General features: G+C 45.9%; 1 protein-coding gene across 1 annotated transcript; it reads left to right on the top strand.

Moving 5' to 3' along the window:
• Window positions 1-5,332: 5,332 nt before the first annotated feature.
• On the top strand, window positions 5,333-6,559 carry LOC146869973 (uncharacterized protein F54H12.2-like). The gene has a single exon (XM_085640883.1). The coding sequence runs from the start codon at window positions 5,333-5,335 to the stop codon at window positions 6,557-6,559; it is 1,227 nt and encodes a 408-aa protein (XP_085497009.1).
• The last annotated feature ends 5,661 nt before the right edge of the window (window positions 6,560-12,220 follow it).

Genomic DNA, 12,220 nt, shown 5'->3' with positions numbered 1-12,220 from the left:
TAGCTCCACTGGTGCCCTCCTCCCCAGTCTCTGGGAGAATCTCATCAGGGCCACTATGGCACCTGGCCTCTACTGCTGGCCTCCAGTTCAGCCTTTCGTCGATCATGATACCCAGATACGGATACTGGGCAGTTACCTCAAGTTTTTGGTCTTTGAGATAGATATCCTTTGCTCGATTTTTCCCACTGCCTGCTACCATGACAAACGTTTTTTTGACATTCACATGTAGGTCCAGCCCACCCATAAAATCCGCGTACCTATTCAGGGACTTCTGTAATTCACGCGGAGTGCGCGCCAAAATGACAGCATCATCTGCATAGAGCAGAGCGGGAATCAGGCGCTGTTTTACCCACGGGAGATCCTTGCCCCCCCTCAACATCTCTTCCTCCAAGCCATTCGTATACAATGAGAAGAGAAAGGGGGCCAGGACACACCCCTGCCTGACTCCACGCTTCACTCCGAAAGACGCTGTCAGCTCCCCCTTCATGCCAAAGCGCACCCTCGCAGAGGCTTTAGAATAGAGCTCTCTCAAAAAATCTAAAAGAGGGGGATCCACTCCCATTTGTCTCAAAACCATCCAGAGTTTTGCGTGTGAAATGCAATCAAAAGCAGCGGACAGGTCTACATACACCATATAGACCGTGTCCTTCTTTGCTTGGATATATTTACCCACTATCAGACTAAGATTGAGGGCCTGCTCCACCGTTCCAAACCCCTCCCGGAATCCAAATTGGAGATCGGAAATAATGCCTCCCTCCTCAGCCCACCGCTGGAGTCGCTCAAGCACGACCCTGCCAACGACCTTGCCCAGAGAATCCAGCAGTGAGATGGGGCGGTAGCATTTGGCGTCCTGACGATCCCCCTTTTTAAAAATTGGGACCATGATAGATTTGGTCCAAGATTTTATCAGTCCCACTTTTGCGGCTGCTGTGCACACTCTAGTGAGAATGGGGGCCCAGAGATCCAGATTGAATTTAAAAAGATCCACTGGGACCCCATCTGGGCCCGGGGCTTTCCCGTTTTTTCCAGTGCCACAAATACCTCGGAAATGTCAAAATGCAGGGATATTGGGTATTCAACTGTTGAATGTGTGATTTCTGTCCCTACTGATGTTACTGTGTTTTTAAAGATTTTAGAAAAGTGGGACACCCAAGTATCTTCCTCTATGGCCAGTTCTATCTTGGGACTGTTATCGTCTGTTAGGTAGGGGGATTTGACTGTTCGCCAGAAAGCCTCACTGTCTTTAGAGACAGCACTAGTGTGCAGGTCGTCCCATAGTTTCTGTTTTAGTTCTTGTATTCTTTGTTTACGTGCCCTTCCATATTGCTGTCTAAGGAGTTGGATCTGCGCCGAATCTCTAACTGTTTTATTCAGGGCCACCTTTAGCTTAGTTAGGGCCACGGTACAACTATGGTTAAACTACTCTTTAGTAGTTGTTTTCGAGCTCTTAGGATTTACTTATTAGAAGTCCCTTAATTTTCTCTAATATCTGGGTAAAATTATTTAGTACTTCTTCATCCGTTTCTAGTAGATCCAGGCATTTAATTATATTTGGGTGTGCCGCTTTTACCAATTTTTCAGTAATTTCGGCTGGGTTTATCTTTCCCCACTTTAATGTATATCCATTTTGTTTACCTAACTCCAATTTGTTCTGGGCAAGAGTTTTAGCTATGACTGCAGTTAGGGGTTGAGAGTTAATTAAATAAAGATCCATCCTCAGGGCAGAATGATCGCTTAGTGTGTTAGTCAGGACCTCAAGGGACCTAGCTCTGCGCAACAATCCAGGCGAAAGGAGGATATAGTCGACTGTCGTTTTGTATCTCCTTCCCACATATGTTGGTTGCAGGAAGTTTGAGCCTAAACTTGGCTTGTTAGCTATTGAGAGTTCCAAGTCAGATAACACATTGTTCATAGCAATCCCCACCTTGGTATGGGCAAAGTGCATCATGTTCATCCACTATCCCACAGCGATTTTTCCCAGCATGTGGGCATGGATGCAGATTAAAATCTCCTCCCCATAGAAGATGAACCACCCCTTTTTCTGCCTTGAATTGATAACAATGGGTTCGTTTCTCCTGGATGTTAAAGAGAAAGCTCAAGAATTGGTCCTCCTCTAAATTATTATAAAGGTTGAGCAAAAGGATAGACTCTTTGTTTTTAAAAGAAAGGGAAAGTAATTGAAAATTTGGATCAGAATCGACTATGGATACTTTTAAGTGGTTCACAGTATTTGCAATATACGTGATCAGCCCTCCCTTAGGTCTGCCTGCACCACTGCCCAGAGCTGGGGTGAAGTATGTTTTATAACCCAGGAGGTGGAGCTCCGTCATGGACCATGTCTCCTGGAGGCAGATGATTTTACCAGGCTCCAAGAAGTTCATGGCAGTCCCATCCTCAATTTTGGGGTGAAGACCCGCAACATTCCAGAAGAGGATAGGTAGGGGCTGCAGTTCTGTGTTAATCACCGCAGCTTCATTTGCTAGGCAAATTGATTTTACTTTAGGCGTTAAATGGGGTGTCTTAGGATTAGTAGATTCGGTCGCCGTTAGTGGTCAGTCGACCGTTTCAAGGCCACTAAACCTATTCATCGTCGGGATGCTGGACCAGGCATCCCAGCGAGGCAGCTCTCTATAGGCCGTCCTCTGTGTGTGCGGACCCCAATCATCCCATCCTCCTCCCCAATGACGTGGCCCCACTGTGTGCCAGGAACTATCATAATCATGGTGACGAGGGCCCACTATTTGCCTTGGGTTGCCATATTCACAGTGACGGGGAGCTGCTACTTCCCAGGGGCTGTCATGATCATTAAAAGGACCATTGCGATGTCTTGAAGGGTAGAAAAAGGAAAGTCGCTTGGTGCCTATACCTCCATTTACACTCGGGTACTCCCAAGAGCAAATATAATCTAACACTCGGAGGTCTTCGAATGTAATCACAATACAATCTCCCGGTATTGTTTTTCTGCCGTTTCCCACCCAGGGAGTCCTACGTACCATCAGAATCCTACAGGGCCAAGATGCTGGAATAGGGCGATTGGTATTTAGCCAATGTTGGGCCTTGTTTTTCAGTGACCACGTAGGTTCTGCATTGTAATCCACTAATTCGGGCACACCTGTCATTACAACTACAAAGGGACATGCTTCCGGTGGCATATCAACAGCGAATCTAGCTTCGGGAGGTCCCCTAGGGTCACCTCTGTTGGATACTGGGGCCGAAGTTTTTGGGGCAGATGTTTTGGGAGCCAGAGTTTTAGGCGCCGATTTTTTGAGTGCCGATGTTTTAGGCTGTAGGAAGGAAATAAGCGATAGCAATAACTCACAACTGCTAAATAATATTGCAGATCTATTGAAATCTTTCCTTGCACCAGTAGAAGCAAGATTATTACAGATAGAGAACCAGCTATCTAATTTTATAAATCTCACAAAGTCCAAGCAAGTGCTGGGGGCCCAAAAAATGGGGGGGAATAAACAGACTCTTCTCTAGCCCGCAGCCATACAAAAGAATGTACCTATACCTTTAAATGTAACACCTAAACCAACACCCCCTGAAACATTAAATATTAACAGAGTAGCAAAATCTTCCACTAACGCTACCATAACCTTACCCCAGGGTAATGCGGTGAATGAGTGGAGAATTCCAGGCTAAAGAAGTCTGGAGTATCATGTGCGGACTGATTTATGATCACAGAATCTACTACCTGTTCAGCTCTAGGGGGTGCGTTCTCTTTCCTACTAGGCGTGTCACTGATCTCATTGAGGATGGGATTTTTCAGATCATTCTTTCTTTTCCTTCTAGCGCCCTCCCTCCTCCCTCTTGCTTGCCTTGTTTCATCCGGAATAATTTGGGGTATCAGCTCTGATGTCCTTTCTAAGTCTGAGCTTATCTGGGGATCGGAAAGCTGGGAGGCCGACAGGTCCACATTGTTTGGTAGGCTACGCCTACCCTCACAAAGCGTCCTTCGCCCAGAGTTGTTGTCTATTACGGGGGTTCTTACATCCGCTAAGTTGCCCATGGAGGATCTCTTAGCGAGCGCTAAATCCAAAGACACCCTACCTTCCATCAGACTAATACTTTGGTCTATGAATGAGTTTGCCTTGGTGATGAAGTCGTCCATGGGACCTAAAAGCTTGCCCCCACCCCCGATACTTTGGTTTTATTTCCTCTAGTTAAGACCATTGTTCCTGTTAGACCAATACAAGGAGTTAACGTCTTATATAAACAGATAGTCAGTAAAGCTGAATCTTTGGGAACTCACAGGTGCAATGTCAATAAGGTAACAGTACGTACGATTTTAGTGTAAGTTCCGGATGAATGGAAGTTAAAGAGATGGCCCGGTCCGGTCTCTCCCATCCTCGAACGGCCTCAAACAGCCCGCCCTTTGCCCGGGCTTAGCCCCGGGCGCTCCCGCGCAGCGGGGAACTACGCTCCTGAAGTAGAGAAAATAATGAGCGGTGGGGGCGTGGCGGTCAGGGAGAGCACCCCAGGTGTGACTGGTTGGGCTCGCAGGGACTCCTGGGCAATGGAGTCCCCGCTGCTCGCAGCCCTGGTCAGGATACACTCGCCCCAGGTATCAGGCAGCCCCTTCTGGCAACTCCCGCGATAGTCTGGCGCGCTGCGGGACCCGCTCAGCGGGTCCGGCGAGTTGCTGGCTGGAAGACGACGATGAAGAACAAAAGGACAACCCAACGGCAATCCAAGGGCCTCAAGATGCGGTTAGTGTCCCGCTGGTGGAGGGTTGACAGTCCGCTTTAACTCCCGTGGGCGGGGGGGGCGTGGCGGTCAGGGAGAGCAGCCCAGGTGTGACTGGTTGGGCTCGCAGGGACTCCTGGGCAATGGAGTCCCCGCTGCTCGCAGCCCTGGTCAAGGTACACTCACCCCAGGTATCAGGCAGCCCCTTCTGGCAACTCCAGCGATAGTCTGGCGCGCTGCGGGACCCGCGCAGCGGGTCCGGCGAGTTGCTGGCTGGAAGACGACGATGAAGAACAAAAGGACAACCCGACGGCAATCCAAGGGCCTCAAGATGCGGTTAGTGTCCCGCTGGTGGAGGGTTGACAGTCCGCTTTTACTCCCGTGGGCGGGGGGGCGTGGCGGTCAGGGAGAGCAGTCCAGGTGTGACTGGTTGGGCTCGCAGGGACTCCTGGGCAATGGAGTCCCCGCTGCTCGCAGCCCTGGTCAGGATACACTCGCCCCAGGTATCAGGCAGCCCCTTCTGGCAACTCCCGCGATAGCCTGGCGCGCTGCGGGACCCGCGCAGCGGGTCCGGCGAGTTGCTGGCTGGAAGACGACGATGAAGAACAAAAGGACAACCCGACTGTAATCCAAGGGCCTCAAGATGCGGTTAGTGTCACAGACTAGTCTCGAAAACAGTTTTTTCATGGAAGTATCGCCATTAGCAGCCCTGACACCGCTGGCCCCAATAGTGTTTTACGTGTCGGGGTCCACGGATATGTATCTAGATCTCAACAATACTCTGCTACATCTGGTGTGTAAAATAGTAAAAGCGGATGGATCCGATAATGCTGCAACCGCTAAAGTGGCAACGATTGCTTACCCCATCACGACAATGTTTAATCAGGTGGACATTACCCTGGGCGACAGGCTCATCACGCAAAATGACAACATGTACGCCTACAGGGCTTACATGGAGAGTATCCTGAACTACAGCAGCGATGCCTTGGACACACAGCTTTCAGCGGGGCTTTTCTACAAAGATCCCTATGCTCAGTTTGAAAACACTGCTCTAGATGGGCCTAATACAGGCTTTGTAAAAAGAGCAAGCTTTGCTGCCGGGAATAGAGAGTTTGAACTCCTGGGGCGAATACATTCAGACCTCTTCTTCCAAGATAAACTAATCGTTAATGGCACCGACCTCAAGATCAAACTCAACCGTAACAAAGATGCCTTCTGCCTCATTACTGGGGATGCTGAACAGTATAAACTGCTCATACAGTCTGCTAGCCTGTATGTAAAGAGATTGGCTCACGCTGAAGCTCTACAACTGTCGAATGCTAAATATGCCATTGAAAAAGTCTCTATGAAAGTCTACAGAATACCAGTCGGCACCCGATTAACACAGCAGCAAAATTTGTTTCTGGGGCAGATACCAAAACTTGTTATTATAGGGTTTGTTGACATCACCGCTTTCAGCGGGGTACACACCTCCAACCCTTTCAATTTCAAGCACTACAGTATCAACTACGCTGCCCTAGTCCACGATGGAGCTGTGATACCTGCAAAGCCATACACACCCAATTTTGGATCTGCAAATTTTATTCGAGAATATCTTGGTTTAGTGTCGATAACTGGGAAACACCTGCGTGATTCGGGGGTCGTCGTATCACGCGAAGGATATGGCGCAGGCTACACGTTTTTCGCCTTTGATCTGACCCCTGTAATGGAAGATGGTGACCACTACAGCCTGGTTAAAAATGGAAATCTAAAAGCTGAAATCCGCTTTAGCGCCGCCCTAACTGTGAATGTGAACATGGTGGTATTTGCTGTATTTGATAGTGTATTACAAGTTAATCACGCCCGACAGATTCTGTTTGATTATCTTTAAAAAGAATATAAAATGGACACTATTCACATATGGGACTTCCTAAGCCGTCCTAAATATGCTAAGAAATACTTTTTAGGTGTTTTTCCAAGCGACGGTCTGCCGGCTGAAATAAGTTATGAAAGACCACGGTCTTTGGTCTTTAACACCGGTCCGCATCATAAAGCAGGAACACACTGGGCTGCTATTTTTTTGGACACTGACCGGGTAACTGTGTTTGACAGCCTTGCGGAGTTTCCGGAGCACAGCATCTATACTAAGACGATATTCAAGTATTTAAAAAATGTGGCTTCTAGGGTAGAATATAACAAGTTGCAGGTACAAGTTTCTCTATTACGTGTGAGGAACACTGTATAAATTTTATCTGTAAAATGTCAGAGGGACTAACCTTTAGAAATTTTAAAAATGTATATTCGATCATGTAAACAATGATAGACTTGTTACTCGCTATATGAAAAAAGGCTCTCATTTTAAATAGAGACTTTTTATCTTCAAGAGGCACATCGCCGGGGTTACTTGAGGGGGTTAACTGTAAAAAGAAAGGCGATGTAGGTAGTTTGAAAGGGGTGTGAAAGGCAGAGGGTAGCGGAGTGGATGTAGCACCGGCGTTCCTGGGATGTTTCAGAAGCTCAAGTTGGTGGCGGTGGGCGGTGCTACCTACAAGTGACGATGGAATGTTGAGTTCCGCTGCGGCACTTAGAAACTGCTCCCAACCTCTAGGTGCTGTCTGTCGTGAGAGTGTTTTGGGGTGCGTAAGACTTTTGATCAAATCGTACATGTGTGACCCAACAATTGGCTGACATTTGTAAATGAACTCACCGCAGTCATTCCACGATGTTAGTTCTTTAGACTCAGCCATTTTACTTAATAGCATGTGCGCTGCCCCTTTATACCTTTGACTGATGTTATGTAACAAGCTTTCAACAAAAGGGTCGAAGGGTGCAGGTTGCTGAGCTAGCGCTGAGGGTTCTTGAGGTGTTGCAGCAGTTATTGGAGGTTGCTCATCATCGGCAGTATATAAAGTCAGTTTGTTTTTCTCAGCCTGCATCTATTTGTAATATTGCAACAAATTTTGAAGAGCGCTGGAGTAAATCCCCGCTTTAGCTTCAGGCTTTAAGTCTGTGCAGGTCAAAATATCTTTAATTTCAGAATCCAGGCAGAGCGTTCAGCTCTCCTTATGTCCCATGCATCACTTGTAGTAGGTGTCAGCTGTTTAAGCTGTTGTTGTGGCACTAGATACATTTTCTGGGCGTAATCCATCAGTTCCTCGACAGGAGGCTTGTAATTAGAGGTATAGCTAAACCCAGCAGTGAACCTATAAAGCCCCCCCGACTGCTTTACCAGTTTCTTCTTAGAAGTAAGGGAAACCCTTTTATTACTAAGCTTCTTGATGAGTTGACGCTTCTTCTTCAGCACCCTGTACTGGCTTGTTGATATAGAAACATTACCTTTTAGGGTATTTAGAGCAATTTCGGAAATCGCACCAACTAAGGCATCCGAAGCAGCACATAGTATGGCCTTTCTTTGTGGGGGACTAGCTGTAACCAACATTTTTAGGAGAGCCATATTACGGCATAAACGGGCAGACATGTTTAATACCAGATGGGATGATGTTTTGTGGGTAAATGGGCCCCAGGTATTTTAGCGATTCTTTTTATAACCTTTGGGTCTCGGTTTAGGGGTGTAGGCGACAGGTAGCTCTGGTGGGAAAATATCAGCCCACAGTCTGTAGTCTTCTAGAGTACGGGGTTTTAAGTCTACCAGTAAGTTGCCGCGGGGTTTAGTGGTCGCATCATTAAAGGCTTCCATAAAAACGGAGTGTTCCCTGGATACATTTGTTTAGCTATAATGGCTATTTGCTGTTTATCCCAGAGGGTTTTAGATAAAACTAGGTAGGAGGCGTTGAGAGCAATAGAGCGACTGCTCTTACCCCTGTAAAACAAGTTCTGCACGATGTAACATATACTCAGATTACGATGGTGTGAATACTGTGTAAAAGCTCTCTCTATCTCAGGATGGTCCCCTCCTTCCCGCATAAGATCATCTACAATTACCATATTTACACGGTCCTTGGGTAACAAGTCGTCGTCGTTAAGACTACTAGGTATTCCTTCTATAAATCTAATGTGTGGGAACTGGATGGTGGGGTTCGTGTAAAAATCTTGCCAGCAGGAATAAAGCCATACAATATTGGTAGGAGTTTGGGATAAAACGCCCAGAGCATTTTCTAATAGTTTCTTTATAAAATAGCTTTTCCCACAATTTGAGGGACCCGCTGTAACGCAGGAAAACGGGTGTTGCAACCTAGTATCCATGTTGGTAGAGGTTCTAGGCAGTAATGTATCTTTAATAGCCATAAGGGATCGTTCTGTAGTCTGCCATTAAGACCCTTTTATCGAACACCACTCGCAATGTTTTATGCAACGGCTGGGTTGTGATTTCCCACCTTTTTTTGGTCCTCACTATAGAAGGTTGATTTACAACGATTGTTTTGTCACATGAACGATCGGTCTTTGCGGCATACTCACTCACTAGATTCTTTAGACTGTCAACATTTATTTTTAAGGTATTCTTAACATTTAATGTTATGCCTTTGACTTTCATACAGACTTTATTGTTAGAAGTTTTGTAGCTGTACGTCTTATGCCCGGTTGAAGCGAACTCGACTATATGTTCATCCTTTTCTAGTTCGCTAGTTAAATCCCCTAGATAATCTCCTAGAGGCTGGTCCTCGTCCCCTACTTTGCTTACAAAAATAACAGAGTCTGAGTCGTGATACAAGCACCTCTCCTGTAGTTTATCTAACAACCTGTAAAGCTCTAAAGGAGCGTGTGCGGTTGTAAAACAGGCTATAAAGATGTTTATATTGTTACACGTTGTGGGGTACTCTTTAGCATATTTCCAACACAGCATGGCGGTATCGTCATTAAAAAACTCGCAGCTGGACATGTCATAACAGGGTGCAAAAAGGTAATTAAACAGATCGTCTGGATCTGTGACGATGGTTGTGTTTGACAGGTTTGTGCGTTGTGCACATTTTCCTCAAAAGGAGTCGAGACATAACTTGGCCAACTGCCGTTTGGCGGGGTTGACCTCGATAAAATCGGGTCTCAGGTTTATACCCTCATGAGCATAGTATTCATCAATGTACTGTTGCTTGGAGGCAGCATCGGTGCACCATTCAGAAAAAAGGTGTGTTGTAGTCTTTTCAAAGTGCCAAATTTCCAGTATTTAACCAAGCCGTTATCCTTTCTTTAGGGCCTCTTGAACCTCTATACTACACCAGGTACCACGTAACATCCTTTGTGCTTCATTGTGTAGGCATAAGGTGGCCTCTTTACTTTCTGCGCAGGTTCGACAGAGGGGAAACATGAGCTTACTAGCGACTCTGTGGGGTAACACTGGAAAGTAAAGTCCCCGGGCAGATAGATTTCACATTTAACTAACCCAAAGTATGTGTCTAAAGGTTTAAAGTTCCGGTATATAATAGTTGGGTGCCCTTCGGGGTATACCTTTAGTTTATTAACAAACGGATACAAGCTTGTGATATCATAGTAGTGTATTTTTCCCCCAAGACCCACAGCTCTGTACAGTTGTATCGCATTTGTACGGCCCTCAAACAAGGCATTGCGGTGTTCCAGTGGTTCAGGTAGCTGCTGACTCTTAAGGAAGGGACCTAGCTCGGCGTCTGATGCTAGCATGTCAATCCACTCATGTTCCCAGAGGGTTCTCATAACAAAACCACTGTTTTCAATATATATTGAGCTTTCATCAGTGTGCGCCGGTGAAGGTGCTCAAACTTAGTGCCCAACAGTTTATTAAACTCATGGGGTTTGTAGCATCGGGGGCATCCGTGGTAAAAAAAAACGTTGTATTCAAAGGCTGTTGGCACACCTTTGAGTACGGCGTACCCGTAAAGGTAATAAGGACCCACACGGTATTCACCACCCTGTAAGGCGTGTTGAATGTGGATGCTTTCTTTGTTAGAAATGTACATGAGCCATTGTATCGAGGGCGTGGAGTAACGTTTCTGTTTACCGTTATAGAGGTCTTGTGGTATTAAAGCTATGCTTTGAGGCTGTAAAAACTTGTGTTTATAGATAGACATACACATGGAAGCTAGCGTAATGTTTTGAAAAGGGTCGATGTACTCTATAGATTCGGTCACCAGCGGTGTGTTGGGATTGGTTACTTCCACTTGTTTAGTCATGTCTACAACCGCGTCTCTGAAAAGATTACAAGTTTGGCGTAATATCATAACATCCGACTGAGAGTAGGCTTTTAACTCGGTTTGAAAATTAAACGTTTTGTCACGGTTTTCAGCATACCATTGTAAAAAGTTATTTTTCTCATCAGGCATCATATACTCAGCGCCATAGCTGTGCGGCGGCGGCATGGGGCCTTTATATTTCTGATTAGACCAGGTGTTAAAAAAATGTGGGAATTAACCTTTACACCCAGGAAACCCAAAAGCTTTTGGAAGCTTGCTTAACTTCATGGGTAAAAAAATGTAAGGTGTCTATAAAACGTATTCGTAAGGGTACAGCTGTTGCCAACATCAGCTTTGAGCCCTGGGTGATAAGTTTTACACTAATCATCTTCTGTAAAATAAAAAACGAGTCATACCCCTTTGAGTTATGAGCCATCATGGTATACCCCTTATATTTGGGCCGCATGAAGGTGGTTAGGAAATCATTCACACATGACCGGCCTTCAAACTCCCAGTTCTCATCCGATGTTAGATGATGAGCGTAGATATAATTGGGCTCGTGTACAGATGTTTCTTGGGAGTACTCTATATCAAAGATGATATAATCTTCTGTTTTAGGAGGCTGCCGTCCCTTAAACATTTAGCACATGTGTTCTGTACCCTCTTGAAAAGACGCCTTACATCAGGGGCATTTCATGCCCGGGCATTTGTGATCCGCTGCGACGTAATGCCCACACCAACCGCAGTCTGTTTTAAAGATGCACCAGACAACCCTGTTATGTTTGCTCAGGTATTTTTGTGAGCGATAGAATAGATTACAAGTGCCGCAGCGCACCCTCTGCTCTGCAACGACTTCGCACCCAGCCGTCTGACACATTTTACAATGCATTTCACAATCATGAGTTATCTGATTGCTGTAAATATGACCGTAGTATGGACACACATACCTAGCTCCTAAAAACCCTTTTAAGTTCAGGATAACATAAAAATGCTTTTCATGGTGGAGAACATAAACGGTCTTGTTTTTCAGCGGCTCCCCCATTGTGAAGTACCGCCAAGAGCCATTGTGGTACATAATTTTCACCGTAACGTCAAAATAGTTCTCAAAAAGCCCCAGGTCCCCGAAACCAACCAGGTGAACTGTAGGTATTTTAAGCGCTGTAAGGGCTTCATTAGCTCTAGACAAAATGACAGCATCTGTAGTGTTACGGTCCGTCAATAGCCCGGCTATTCTAGCTGCCAGGCATGTATTAGATGTAGGGTTGTTAAAATCAAGCAGCCATTGTTGTTTCTTCCCTATGATTTTACTGTACAAGACAGTCTTTAAAGGTCTGGAATCACCCCCGGCACGACCTCGAACAACTAGAGCTATGATTCTAAAGGTACCGTAAGCCATAATCTCGTTCTTACTCTGCAAAAGACTAGAGATGATTTCTAAAAAATCTACAGCATCA

This window comes from Triturus cristatus, chromosome 1_1 (assembly GCF_964204655.1).
Source record: "Triturus cristatus chromosome 1_1, aTriCri1.1, whole genome shotgun sequence".
In the NCBI taxonomy this organism is placed as follows: Eukaryota; Metazoa; Chordata; class Amphibia; order Caudata; family Salamandridae; genus Triturus; species Triturus cristatus.
The sequence above is the reverse complement of the archived record's forward strand: the minus strand, read 5'-3'. Positions and strand labels throughout refer to the sequence as shown.

Bases quoted from the DNA above. Each gene is read 5' to 3' on its own strand.
- LOC146869973 (XM_085640883.1), top strand. From the start codon at position 5,333: ATGCGGTTAGTGTCACAGACTAGTCTCGAAAACAGTTTTTTCATGGAA.